Below are 14805 nucleotides of genomic sequence, written 5' to 3'. Positions count from 1 at the left end.
AACACTGTAAAGGTGAATAAACTATTTATAAACTGCAATGTTCTGTTGACCGTTTGTTTCAAAGGTCAAACAAGTGTTTATATCGACAGGTTACACTCGTCTGCCCCACAAAGGAGTGATGCATCATGGTCTATATTAGCTCGTCTGCGGTGGCACAATGAGACACAGGACTTCCTGTTAGCATCACTAGCTTTGCCTCCTGCACAGCTAGCTTGTTAACTTCTTCACTGATGCACCCTTTTCCTGATTGGTTCTTCTCAGTCACATGACTCAAACAAACTGCAGAAACTGATCAGTAGGATTTCAGTGCCAATAATAAATATATGTGTCATAGAACTGCAGCAGGTCGAACAAACTTCTGATCAGTTTTGAAAATATCCAAGGATCAAATTCAATCATATTTATTTAAAGACAAACAAACAATGTCAGTCATTGAGTGAAACGTCAGCCGTCGGGGTCAGCGAGGTCGTCAGCACGCGGACCACGCTCAGGGCCGACTCCACGCAGCCGTCGAAGTTTGAGTGACTGAACGCGTCGCCGCCACAGATGAGGGGCGGTTGGTCGAGGATGGTCATGTGACCCGGACAGCTCAACACCGAGGTCAGCACCTGCGGGCGGAACGAGGGAATCGTGAATTAAACGCCCCCACGCTCCGAAGAGTTCAGGCTCACTGGGATCTCTCAGACTCACCTGGGAGTACCGCCACTTCTGACACTTGATGCTGATTGGCTGAGGCAGGTCAGGGAGCAGCTTTCGGAGCTCCAGTAAGATGATTGGCTGAACATCCTCCTTGTCTCGCTCCAAGTGCTCCAGGCCAAACGGGACGCTAGTGTGGACCACGAGGGACGGGCCACGGCCGGGAGCGTCTGAAGGTCACAGACATGCATCACCTTTCTGTAACGCTTTGGTGTGACAGCCAATCAGCAGCGAGATCAGTGACAATCAAACATGGAGGACAAGGTGCCAACAGGTGAGCTACAATAACAACATTAGCTTCTGATAGTCCGGAACATCACAAACTGACGAGGTCAATAGACAGTTTGGGCAGACAAACAGGCAGACAGACAGACAGACAGACAGACAGGCAGGCAGACGGACAGGCAGACAGGCAGAGAGGCAGACAGACAGGCAGACAGACAGACAGGCAGAGAGGCAGACAGACAGGCAGACAGAGGCAGACAGACAGGCAGACAGACAGACAGAGAGGCAGACAGAGGCAGGCAGACAGACAGACAGGCAGAGAGGCAGACAGACAGGCAGGCAGAGGCAGGCAGACAGACAGGCAGGAAGACAAACAGGCAGGCAGAGGCAGGCAGACAGACAGAGAGGCAGGCAGACAGACAGGCAGGAAGACAAACAGGCAGGCAGACAGACAGGCAGGCAGAGGCAGGCAGGCAGACAGAGAGGCAGAGAGACAGGCAGAGGCAGGCAGACAGACAGACAGGCAGGCAGACAGACAGGCAGGAAGACAAACAGGCAGGCAGAGGCAGGCAGACAGACAGAGAGGCAGGCAGACAGACAGGCAGGAAGACAAACAGGCAGGCAGACAGACAGGCAGGAAGACAAACAGGCAGACAGACAGACAGGCAGACAGACAGGCAGACAGACAGGCAGACAGACAGAGAGGCAGACAGACAGGCAGACAGACAGACAGGCAGGCAGAGGCAGGCAGACAGACAGAGAGACAGGCAGAGAGGCAGACAGACAGACAGACAGACAGACAGAGAGGCAGACAGACAGAGAGGCAGGCAGACAGGCAGAGGCAGGCAGACAGACAGACAGACAGGCAGGCAGACAGACAGGCAGGAAGACAAACAGGCAGGCAGAGGCAGGCAGACAGGCAGACAGGCAGACAGACAGAGAGGCAGACAGACAGGCAGAGGCAGGCAGACAGACAGACAGGCAGGCAGACAGACAGGCAGGAAGACAAACAGGCAGGCAGAGGCAGGCAGACAGACAGGCAGGAAGACAAACAGGCAGGCAGACAGACAGGCAGGAAGACAAACAGGCAGACAGACAGACAGACAGGCAGACAGACAGGCAGACAGACAGGCAGACAGACAGAGAGGCAGACAGACAGACAGGCAGGCAGACAGGCAGGCAGAGGCAGGCAGACAGACAGAGAGACAGGCAGAGAGGCAGACAGACAGACAGACAGACAGACAGAGAGGCAGACAGACAGAGAGGCAGGCAGACAGGCAGACAGACAGACAGGCAGACAGACAGAGAGGCAGACAGACAGGCAGAGGCAGGCAGACAGACAGGCAGGAAGACAAACAGGCAGGCAGACAGACAGGCAGACAGACAGACAGAGAGGCAGACAGACAGGCAGACAGAAAGGCAGGAAGACAAACAGGCAGACAGACAGACAGGCAGACAGACAGGCAGGCAGACAGACAGACAGACAGAGAGGCAGACAGACAGGCAGACAGACAGGCAGAGGCAGGCAGACAGACAGGCAGGAAGACAAACAGGCAGGCAGACAGACAGGCAGACAGACAGACAGACAGAGAGACAGGCAGGCAGAGGCAGGCAGACAGACAGGCAGACAGACAGACCTGTGTTGCGTTTGCGGTTGTCCACAGCCATGTAGCGGATGCAGGAGTTGTCGGGGACGTATCGAGCCGCCCACGGGAAACTGAAGACGACGTCTGGAGCGAAGAAGAGAGCGGCGGCGAAACGAGACGAGTACACGACCTCGTCCAACTGTTGTCTCTGCTGGACGGACAGCACTGAGAGAGAGAGAGAGAGAGAGAGAGAGAGAGAGAGAGAGAGAGAGAGAGAGAGAGAGAGAGAGAGAGAGAGAGAGAGAGAGAGAGCGTGAGACTCTTTCCAACTGCATGATGGGAAATGTATGGTCCAATGTTGAATGATTCCTTTACTAATAAAGTTTAAACTGTTCAATCTGTTTGTTTACATTGGATTTAATGATAAATCTATTTTGAAAAGGTCAAAGTTCATCATTTATTATATTCATACGTTCATATTTATCTTATATATTGATAAACTGATGAACAATTTCATGGTGTCTAATAATATCTGTCCACACAAACACTTCCACTGGTCATGTGATGTAAACAGGAAGTAGATCGTCTCCTCTGCAGTTGGTTTCTTAGTAACAGAAAATCCCCTGAAGGAGGAACAGTGATGGTGACGAGTCACTGACAGGAAGTGTCACTGACAGGAAGTGTCTCTGACAGGAAGTGTCTCTGACAGGAAGTGTCACTGACAGGAAGTGTCACTGACAGGAAGTGTCTCTGACAGGAAGTGTCTCTGACAGGAAGTGTCTCTGACAGGAAGTGTCACTGACAGGAAGTGTCACTGACAGGAAGTGTCTCTGACAGGAAGTGTCTCTGACAGGAAGTGTCTCTGACAGGAAGTGTCACTGACAGGAAGTGTCACTGACAGGAAGTGTCTCTGACAGGAAGTGTCTCTGACAGGAAGTGTCTCTGACAGGAAGTGTCACTGACAGGAAGTGTCACTGACAGGAAGTGTCTCTGACAGGAAGTGTCACTGACAGGAAGTGTCACTGACAGGAAGTGTCACTGACAGGAAGTGTCACTGACAGGAAGTATTACTGACAGGAAGTGCTACTGACAGGAAGTATTGCTGACAGGAAGTGTTGCTGACAGGAAGTATAACTAACAGGAAGTATTACTGACAGGAAGTGCTACTGACAGGAAGTATTACTGACAAGAAGTGTCAGTGACAGCAAGTGCTACTGACAGGGAGTGCTACTGACAGGAAGGGTTAGTGACAGGAAGTATTACTGACAGGAAGTGTCACTGACAGGAAGTGCGACTGACAGGAAGTGTCACTGACCAGAAGGGTTAATGACAGCAAGTGTTACTGACATGGAGTGCTACTGACAGGAAGGGTTAATGACAGGAAGTATTACTGACAAGAAGTGTCAGTGACAGCAAGTGTTACTGACAGGAAGTATTACTGACATGGAGTGCTACTGACAGGAAGTGCTACTGACAGGAAGGGTTAATGACAGGAAGTATTACTGACAAGAAGTGTCAGTGACAGCAAGTGTTACTGACAGGAAGTATTACTGACATGGAGTGCTACTGACAGGAAGTGCTACTGACAGGAAGGGTTAATGACAGGAAGTATTACTGACAAGAAGTGTCAGTGACAGCAAGTGTTACTGACAGGAAGTATTACTGACATGGAGTGCTACTGACAGGAAGTGCTACTGACAGGAAGTATTACTGACAAGAAGTGTCAGTGACAGCAAGTGTTACTGACAGGAAGTATTACTGACAGGGAGTGCTACTGACAGGAAGTGCTACTGACAGGAAGTGTCACTGACAGGAAGTGTCACTGACAGGAAGTGTCTCTGACAGGAAGTGTCTCTGACAGGAAATGTCTCTGACAGGAAGTGTCTCTGACAGGAAGTGTCACTGACAGGAAGTGTCACTGACAGGAAGTGTCACTGACAGGAAGTGTCACTGACAGGAAGTGTCTCTGACAGGAAATGTCTCTGACAGGAAGTGTCTCTGACAGGAAGTGTCACTGACAGGAAGTGTCACTGACAGGAAGTGTCACTGACAGGAAGTGTCACTGACAGGAAGTATTACTGACAGGAAGTGCTACTGACAGGAAGTATTGCTGACAGGAAGTGTTGCTGACAGGAAGTATAACTAACAGGAAGTATTACTGACAGGAAGTGCTACTGACAGGAAGTATTACTGACAAGAAGTGTCAGTGACAGCAAGTGCTACTGACAGGGAGTGCTACTGACAGGAAGGGTTAGTGACAGGAAGTATTACTGACAGGAAGTGTCACTGACAGGAAGTGCGACTGACAGGAAGTGTCACTGACCAGAAGGGTTAATGACAGCAAGTGTTACTGACATGGAGTGCTACTGACAGGAAGGGTTAATGACAGGAAGTATTACTGACAAGAAGTGTCAGTGACAGCAAGTGTTACTGACAGGAAGTATTACTGACATGGAGTGCTACTGACAGGAAGTGCTACTGACAGGAAGGGTTAATGACAGGAAGTATTACTGACAAGAAGTGTCAGTGACAGCAAGTGTTACTGACAGGAAGTATTACTGACATGGAGTGCTACTGACAGGAAGTGCTACTGACAGGAAGGGTTAATGACAGGAAGTATTACTGACAAGAAGTGTCAGTGACAGCAAGTGTTACTGACAGGAAGTATTACTGACAGGAAGTGCTACTGACAGGAAGTATTACTGACAAGAAGTGTCAGTGACAGCAAGTGTTACTGACAGGAAGTGCTACTGACAGGAAGTGTCACTGACAGGAAGTGTCACTGACAGGAAGTGTCTCTGACAGGAAGTGTCTCTGACAGGAAGTGTCTCTGACAGGAAGTGTCACTGACAGGAAGTGTCACTGACAGGAAGTGTCTCTGACAGGAAGTGTCTCTGACAGGAAGTGTCACTGACAGGAAGTGTCACTGACAGGAAGTGTCACTGACAGGAAGTATTACTGACAGGAAGTGCTACTGACAGGAAGTATTGCTGACAGGAAGTGTTGCTGACAGGAAGTATAACTAACAGGAAGTATTACTGACAGGAAGTGCTACTGACAGGAAGTATTACTGACAAGAAGTGTCAGTGACAGCAAGTGCTACTGACAGGGAGTGCTACTGACAGGAAGGGTTAATGACAGGAAGTATTACTGACAAGAAGTGTCAGTGACAGCAAGTGTTACTGACAGGAAGTATTACTGACAGGAAGTGCTACTGACAGGAAGGGTTAATGACAGGAAGTATTACTGACAAGAAGTGTCAGTGACAGCAAGTGTTACTGACAGGAAGTATTACTGACATGGAGTGCTACTGACAGGAAGTGCTACTGACAGGAAGTATTACTGACAAGAAGTGTCAGTGACAGCAAGTGTTACTGACAGGAAGTATTACTGACAGGGAGTGCTACTGACAGGAAGTGCTACTGACAGGAAGGGTTAATGACAGGAAGTATTACTGACAAGAAGTGTCAGTGACAGCAAGTGTTACTGACAGGAAGTATTACTGACAGGGAGTGCTACTGACAGGAAGTGCTACTGACAGGAAGGGTAAATGACAGGAAGGGTAAATGACAGGAAGTGCTACTGACAGGAAGTATTACTGACAGGAAGTCATGTGACTGATAAGATCCAACCAGGAGGAGAACGTCATTGTTTACTAAAGTCTTAGTTTCTGTTCAGACTAAAACACAAACCCAGAGTTTTCAAACTAAAACAAACCAGCAGCTTCCTCAGAGACTCACGTTGTCCCACGTCTCCTTGCAGCTGCAGGATCTGAGGCACCGGCATCGTCAGGATGACGGCATCAAACATCTCGCTGGCTCCCGCCTTCCTCTCCACCTCCCATGATGCACCGGAGCGGTACAGGCCGGTCACATGATGCTCGAAGAACAAATCAGCTCCTGGCACAGAAACAACATGAGAGCGAATACATGAAAGAGACAGACAGGTGGGCAGACAGGTGGGCAGACAGGTGGGCAGACAGGTGGGCAGACAGGTGGGCGTATACCTGACTCAGACAGGAAGTGTTTGACCACACTGCACATGCCCAGTGGTGTCACGTAGTTCCTCTCGTTGTCTTTGTGCTTCAGACCTTCAACCTGAGTGAGGAGAGGCTGCAGGACGCCAGAGGACAAGAGCTCCGAGTAGAAACTACACACACACAAATACACACGCACACGCACACACACACAGTGAAACCTTCACCATAAAAGCATTCATGGTTATTTTGCATGGCATGTCGTACCTGTGGTGTGACTGAGCATAGGCCGGTGTGGCCGTGATGTACTGAGCTCCAAGATCAGCTGAGTGAGACGATGGGTCAGGAGGACGAGTGGTCGACATCCTCCCTCCTGAGAGAGACAGAGAGAGAGAGAAAGAGACAGTGAGAGAGAGAGACAGAGAGACAAAGAGAGACAGAGAGAGACAGAGACAGAGACAGAGAGAGAGAGAGAGAGAGAGAGAGAGAGAGAGAGAGAGAGAGAGAGAGAGAGAGACCGAGACACACAGAGAGAGAGACAGAGAGACCGTGAGAGAGAGACAGAGAGAGACAGAGAGAGAGAGAGAGAGAGAGAGAGACCGAGACACACAGAGAGAGAGACAGAGAGACAGACACAGACAGAGAGAGAGACAGAGAGACAGAGAGAGACAGAGACAGAGAGAGAGAGAGAGACCGAGACACACAGAGAGAGAGACAGAGAGACAGAGACAGAGAGAGAGAGAGAGAGAGAGAGAGAGAGAGAGAGAGAGAGAGAGAGACAGAGACAGAGAGAGAGAGAGAGAGAGAGACAGAGACAGAGAGAGAGAGAGAGACCGAGACACACAGAGAGAGAGACAGAGAGAGACAGAGAGAGAGAGAGAGAGAAAGAGAGAGACCGAGACACACAGAGAGAGAGACAGAGAGACAGACACAGACAGAGAGAGAGACAGAGAGACAGAGAGAGACAGAGACCGAGACACACAGAGAGAGAGACAGAGAGACAGAGACAGAGAGAGACCATAATATAATAACCTTTCGATTTTTCATTATATGAATATATGCCACTAATAAAAAAACATTTTCTAGATGTCTACCTGATAGTGCTGTAGCTTAATTTAAGGAAATAATTCCAATAACATTTAAACCCATATTATCCGTAGATATAAAGAACAAATTCTTTAAAAACCAGAGCTCCATTGAGATCGACCACCTCGTCGATAGCTCTGCAGACTCATTACGATTAACATTAGACTCAATAGAGCCTCTAAAAAAGAAACATGTCAAACATAGTAAATTAGCTCCGTGGTATAATTCAAAGACAAATGAGTTAAAACAATTATCAAGAAAACTAGAAAGGAAGTGGCGCTCCAGCAACCATGTTGAAAACCTCATAGACTGGAAGAATAGTGTTAAAGAATAAAAAGGCTCTCCACAAAGCAAGAGCCGCCTACTATTCAAAACTAATAGAAGAGAATAAAAACAACCCCAGGTTTCTCTTCAGCACTGTAGCCAGGCTGACAGAGAGTCACACCTCCACCGAACCCAGTATCCCTCCAGCCCTAAATAGCAATATCTTTATGACCTTTTTTAATGATAAAATTCAAACTATTAGAAAAAAAATCAACCATCTCCTGCCGTCAATTGGCACTAATACCCTCCCAACAACAGAGATCTCAGAAACGGCTGAGAATCCTACCCATTACTTAGACAGCTTCTCTCTGATCACCCGTGATCAGTTTACCAAAATAATCTCAGGTTCTAAACCAACAACCTGTATCTTAGATCCCATTCCTACCAAATTACTTAAAGAAATTCTGCCCCTAATTGATAGTTCGTTACTTAATACAATCAATCTGTCATTAGCATCAGGCTATGTAGCACAGTCCTTTAAACTAGCTGTAATCAAGTCTTGGTTAAAGTAACTAATGACCTAATATCTTCAGATGTGTGTGTCGGTCCTCGTCCTGTTAGGTCTCAGTGCAGCATTCAGCTCTATCGACCATCACATTTTATTACAGATAATAATGATTTGAGAATATGGGCTATACACATACGTTTGATTGATTGATTGATTGATTGATTGATTGATTGATTGATTGATTGACCTCTGAGCTGATTCACTGAAAAAACTTTTAGTTTTAAACTCACCTGAACCTCTGGCTTTGTCCCAGACCACGATATTAACTTTATTCTGAAGCTCTCTCCTCAGCAAACACGCGCACACACTTCCTGTCAGACCCGCGCCAACGATCAACACCCGAGACATTTTTATTCCGAGTAAACTTCCGCTGAGCTCGAACCCGGACTAACTCCTCACACTAGTAATGTCACACATGTAACCAGGGTTAAATTCAACCGGAAACGGAAGACGCAGCTGTCTAATTAAAACCTCCGGAGTCTAAGCGTGACATCCGGCTGACACTTTCAAAATATATATATTTATAATATATAATTCTTATCGCCTCCAAATAAACAAACAAGAAAAATCACTATAATTTATAAATGTATTTATAGTTAAATACATTTAAAATACAATTTATCAACCTTTCAAAGTTAATATCTTTATTCAACTTTACATATCTGCTTCTCAGAAACATGATATATTATATATTTTTTATTCCAACTACTGTATGTTACATTTCATATATTAAACAGTTCAGGTTATTTTATAAATGTTTACGTTTTCAAGTTGTTGTATTAATAATTGCATATGTTTATAAATCAGATGTATAGGTGTGGAGAGATTAGATTTTTCTGTCAACCGTTTTCTACTTTGTTCTGTGATAGGCTGAGCTTTTATTTTGAAGTGTTGCCTTTGGTCTAACGTTACGGAAAAATAATCAAACAAACCTTTAAAAATGTTATTTGATACTTAAATACGTTTTAGATGAATGTCATATTTCGTGAGTATCGTCGTCATATCATGAAATTATTTTTGAATTTAAGTCTAATGTTGTTTTTAACATAATCGGCTGCTTTCTGTCTTTGTTCACTTCCGGTCTATGTTTGGTTCCTGTTTCCGGTCTGTGATGATTCGATCAGTGAGGAAATTCAATCAGAAAACTTCGTTGATCGATTTATAGAAAACAAAAGGTTGATATAACCTCCGTCTGGATCTGACCAATCATAGTGAGGTTCTCCCTGTGACGTCACTTCTGTACTTCCGGGACGACGGTGAAAGAGTTCAGTTCGTCAAAGATAATCGGAGCGCACAGATAGGTGAGATATATACAGACATGTGTATGTATATAATATATCTGTTATATTGTTATATAATTGTATAATCTGCTCAATAACTCGTTATCAACTAACTGTTATAATCTGCTCAGTAACTTGTTATTAACTAACTGTTATAATCTGCTCAGTAACTTGTTATTAACTAACTGTTATAATCTGCTCAGTAACTTGTTATTAACTAACTGTTATAATCTGCTCAGTAACTTGTTATTAACTAACTGTTATAATCTGCTCAGTAACTTGTTATTAACTAACTGTTATAATCTGCTCAGTAACTTGTTATTAACTAACTGTTATAATCTGTCTAGCCTCAGGTTTAAACCAACAGAAACTGTTCAGGTTTAAAACTGAAAGACTCAGGTTGAAACAGTAGTGAAACAAACATCAGCTGATTTGACCTGTGAAGATTGTGTGTGTGTGTGTGTGTGTGTGTGTGTGTGTTCACACAGACAATGCTGTGTGTTGTGGTGTGTGTGCTCGTCCTCTCCGGTCTCCTGCACAGTGGAGCAGCTCACCTCCACCGACGCTTTGAGAAACCGCAGCTGGAGCTGGACCCTGAAGTGCACATGAACATTGTAAGTACACGCTTACTGTCAGTCATGGTTACCCAGGTAACCATAAGTTAACATAACTAACAGTTAACTTTTTTACCACGAAATAAAAAACTAACTTTTAGTCTCACATGAGCTCTAAATATCAAGACTTTATTCTGAAAGTGAGAATTGTTTTTTTTTCTTAAAATATTTGTTTGTTTATTAAGTCAAATCTTTCTGAATCTTTGTCTGTTATTGTGTAAACTCTGTGGGCTCCATGGCCGGGGTCAAAGGTCAGACAAACACACTTGTTATCTGACCCACTTTCAAACTGAGGTCAAAGTCTCAGTCGGCCTCACTGATGGTGTCACTGTCCAGACAGAGATCATCAGGCACTGGAGCTACCCGGCAGAGGAGCACGAGGTTCTGACGGAGGACGGGTTCATCCTGATGGTGAACCGGATCCCAACCGGACGGAGACACACTGCAGGTCACACTCCACACACACACACACACACACACACACACACACACACACACACACACACGTTTCCTCTGTGGTTAGCAGTCTGAGGATTACAGAAAGCTGAAACATCAAACTTCACTTCCTGTTTCTGTACACAGTTGAACTGGTGATGGACATTTGACACAGTAACAATCACTTCTCCTTCAAAATAAAACGTCAGAGGAGGAATTAGATCAAATCAGACACGCCAAAATAATATTTGATGTTTTATGAGCTGCAGGCCCGAGGCCGGCGGTCTTGCTCCAACATGGCCTCCTCGCCGCCGGCAGTAACTGGATCACCAACCCGCCAAACTCCAGTCTGGGCTACGTGCTGGCGGACGCCGGCTACGACGTGTGGCTCGGAAACAGCCGAGGGAACACGTGGTCCAGGAAACACCGGACGCTCAAACCGGACCAGGACGAGTTCTGGAGGTTCAGGTACACAATGGCTGTATGACATCACTGTCTACCTGTATGACATCACGGCACCTGTGTGACATCACCCTCCTCCTGGGCGTTTGTGTGTGTGTGTGTGTAGTCATGATGAAATGGCTCTGAAGGATCTTCCCGCCGTTGTAAACTACATCCTGAAGGTGACGGGACAAGAACAGATCTACTACATCGGACACTCTCAGGGAACCACTATAGGTAACACACACACACACACACACACACACACACACACACACTCCTTTCTCTGTTTACATCACTGTAACAGTGTCTTATTTCCCAGCATTCATGGCGTTCTCCACGCTCCCTGACCTGGCGAGTAAGATCAAGCTGTTCTTCGGTTTGGCTCCTGTGGCGACTGTGGCCTTCACCAGGAGCCCGATGACCAAACTGTCCGTCCTGCCGGAGCCGCTCATCTGGGTGAGAGCCGTCAGTCAGGAGTGGGGCATGATGAGGATTTGATGATATTAACAGTGTATTGATCGTGTGATGACACGCCCCCTGCAGGCCATGTTTGGTAGTAGGAACTTCCTGCCTCAGAGTCACCTGATCGAGTGGTTTGCTGAACACGTGTGTGGGAAGCAGCCGCTCAGCGAGCTGTGTGGAAACCTCTTCTTCGTCCTGTGTGGCTTCGACGAGAAAAACCTCAACATGGTTCGTAAGAGACGTCACATGACCACGTCACATGACCACGTCACATGACCACGTCACATGATCTGGCCACACGTGTAACATGATTCTGTTCATCTACAGACTCGGACTCCGGTTTACACAACACACTGTCCTGCTGGGACGTCCGTCCAGAACATGGTGCACTGGGCCCAGGTAACGCACACACACACACATGCACACATGAACGCACACACACACACGCACACACACACACATGCGCTGTAGAGTGTGGACTTTTTAATACCAAGAGTCTGATATGATCATTATCAAGTAGAACATAAAACTAAACCATATAAAAAAATACAAAGAGTAAATAATATCAATACAAACCAAACCCCCCCCCCCCATAGTTCACATCGTTCAGCAGAGGCAGCTCTCTAAAGATCCATGGGGGGGTTCTGGGGTTGGCCTTCATTAGAGCCATTTGACTGGGAGGTGGAGGTGAGGAGGAGGAGAAACACAGAGTTCTAGTTGTATGAGGAGGTGATCACCACAGCGCTCACACACACACTGTGGTTGCAGCACGTCCATGGAGGGAAGCTGACAGCGTTTGACTTCGGTGCTGAAGGAAACATGAGACACTACAACCAGGTGAGTCTCTGAGAACCAGTGTTATCTGGTGATGAAGACGTTTTTCTTACTGTCCGTCTCTGTCCCTCGTGTCCCCTCAGTCCACTCCCCCTCAGTACAACGTCCAGGACATGAAGGTTCCCACCGCTCTGTTTTCAGGGGGACAGGATACACTGGCGGACCCCAAAGATGTGGCTGTCCTCCTCACTCAGGTGAGTCTCTAGCTGCTTTCAGACATGCACACACGTCCCAGGAGACTCAGATGAAATCTCCAGTGGAACTGATGTCACAAGTTTGATTCCTCAGATTTAAAACATAACAACTGTTATGGATGTTGATTTGTTTACAGCAGCCAATAGCTGTGAATGTGAACAGGAAGTAATCAGAAGTCTACGTCCTCACTCACCTCTCTCTCTCTCTCTCTCTCTCTCTCTCTCTCTCTCTCTCTCACCTCAGGTGTCTAACTTGATCTACCACCAGCACATCGAACACTGGGAACATCTGGATTTCATTTGGGGTCTTGATGCTCCTGAACAGATGTTTCCCTCCATCCTGAAGCTGCTGCAGGAGCACCGCTAGAGGGCGCCATGAGGACACTGGTTTCTGTTTACAGTTTTTTTCGATTGCATAAACACTAAAATCAAAAGTATAACACAATTATCAAACCTGACACTCAAGGAGCAAAACATGGCCCAGACCTGCACCACTATAAGCACAATGTCAGCTTCACAATTTTTGCAAAACAATACACACAATGATCTGCAAAACACTAAACACACTTGTATACATTAAACACAGAAGTATATCAAGATGTCACTTCCTTGCAATTCCTAAGCACTTCCTGTCAAATTACCCCCCCCCCCCCCCATGGGCCAATTGGTTAAACACACCATGTTTAACCATTTGGCATTCAAACACATGATTGCTTAATTGTAGACACACCAATCAGGTTTAATCACTATACAAATGCATCAGCTGAGTTCACCTGTTTTCAACCAAAATGGAGCTTGTGCTCAAAGAAGAAGAAGAGTGAGGGTGAGAGGGGGGGGGGGGGAACCTCGGAGGAGGAGAAGGCTGCAGCTGCGGCATTAGTAATGATGTTGTGTGTGATGTTCATACTGCACACATAACTTTCATAATGTAAATGTACTGTATTCCAGACCTATGCTGAACTACACAATCTTGTCTTTCACTGTATTTCTGAGAGTTTTACAGATGGATGAGGAAATCACATGAATTCATATTCATAGATGAGGCAGGGTTCATAGGACAAAATCAAAAAGGAGAGGCAGACATATCATTGGCCACGGGGCTATGATCCATGTCCCAGGGCAACGGGGGGGTGACATCACCCTTTGTGCTGCCACTACACAGAATGGGGTCCTCCTCCATCACGACAACATGGGCCCTTACAACACAACTCACATTCTCACATGTTTGGACCGATTGCACAACATCATCACAGCAGTGAACCACAGGCACCAGATGCAACACACTGTCATCTGGGACAATGGGTCATTCCACCGCTCTGCTCTGGTCCAGAACTGGTTTCAACACCATCCACAGTTTACAGAACCATACCTCCCACCACACTCTCCGTCTCTAAACCCAATCAAAGAGTTTTTCTCTGCATGGCGGTGGAGGGTTTACGATCTCCAGCCCCAGGCTCAGGTTCCCCTCATTGAAACTCTACTGGATACACAATGTTCTGTTCTCTGATATTTGTCGAGCTTACAGTGTTATGCACACTCCTGTAGTAGCATGACAACACATGTTGTGTTGTGATTCTCCATGTTGACATGTTGACTGATTTGGGGATATGGAGAGAAATAAATTCCATTTTCATGAGTCTGCAGCATTGGTCTTGTGTAGTGTTTGGTGAATTTATTGTCTATTTGCACTTTCTCAGAGTACTTCACTTATAGTACTCTAATCACTGAGAACTGGAATTGCTAAAAGTGTTTAAGGTTAGCAACAGCAGTGTGTAACTGGTCAAAACAGAATTAAGTCATATGAAGCGTGTGTGTTTCATATGGCCAAAAAATATGGTTTTGATAAATAAGTGTAAAGTTTTTACAAGAGTGTTTCGTTTTGCAAAGGATCTGAGGTGTTGTGCTGATTGTGTGTGTGGTTGTGCTGATTGTGTGTGTGGTTGTGCTGATTGTGTGTAGTGTTTGAAACACCGGGCCCTGTTTTCAAAATCGTGCTTAAGCAATCGGAAAAACTGTAAAGCTTCCCCCTCCACATCTGTGCAGTTGTAGCTCACAGAACCAGAACAACTCTTTTGATCAAGCTGAACTTTTTGTCAATTAACAACATTTATTTGTGTTCCTGTGACGTCATCAACCTGGTC

The 14805-nt window shown here is 46.2% G+C and overlaps 2 protein-coding genes across 4 annotated transcripts; one reads left to right on the top strand and one right to left on the bottom strand.

Annotated features, from left to right (window-relative positions):
* Window positions 1–12: 12 nt before the first annotated feature.
* rnls (renalase, FAD-dependent amine oxidase) lies at window positions 13–8865 on the bottom strand. Its single transcript, XM_053414131.1, has 7 exons — window positions 8632–8865; window positions 6751–6856; window positions 6514–6656; window positions 6248–6406; window positions 2559–2732; window positions 691–866; window positions 13–608 (listed from the first exon to the last, which is right to left on the bottom strand). Exons 1-7 carry the CDS (start codon window positions 8747–8749, stop codon window positions 426–428), a joined length of 1059 nt encoding a protein of 352 aa, XP_053270106.1. The 5' UTR covers window positions 8750–8865; the 3' UTR covers window positions 13–425.
* Window positions 8866–9469: 604 nt separating this feature from the next.
* lipf (lipase, gastric) lies at window positions 9470–14300 on the top strand. Of its 3 annotated transcripts, none has more exons than XM_053413657.1 (11): window positions 9470–9657; window positions 10170–10295; window positions 10632–10743; window positions 11000–11198; window positions 11299–11408; window positions 11494–11630; window positions 11718–11864; window positions 11964–12035; window positions 12405–12473; window positions 12554–12664; window positions 12909–14300. In XM_053413657.1, the coding sequence occupies exons 2-11, from the start codon at window positions 10173–10175 to the stop codon at window positions 13029–13031; spliced, it is 1203 nt and encodes a 400-aa protein (XP_053269632.1). In that variant the 5' UTR covers window positions 9470–9657; window positions 10170–10172; the 3' UTR covers window positions 13032–14300. The 3 variants fall into 3 exon arrangements, with proteins under 3 accessions (XP_053269632.1, XP_053269631.1, XP_053269633.1); XM_053413656.1 differs by having other exon boundaries at window positions 9471–9702; XM_053413658.1 differs by lacking the exon at window positions 9470–9657 and having other exon boundaries at window positions 10636–10743.
* Window positions 14301–14805: the final 505 nt, after the last annotated feature.

The sequence above is a fragment of the Pleuronectes platessa genome, chromosome 21, assembly GCF_947347685.1.
Source record: "Pleuronectes platessa chromosome 21, fPlePla1.1, whole genome shotgun sequence".
Taxonomy (NCBI): domain Eukaryota; kingdom Metazoa; phylum Chordata; class Actinopteri; order Pleuronectiformes; family Pleuronectidae; genus Pleuronectes; species Pleuronectes platessa.
This window is presented reverse-complemented; position numbering and strand designations above follow the sequence as displayed.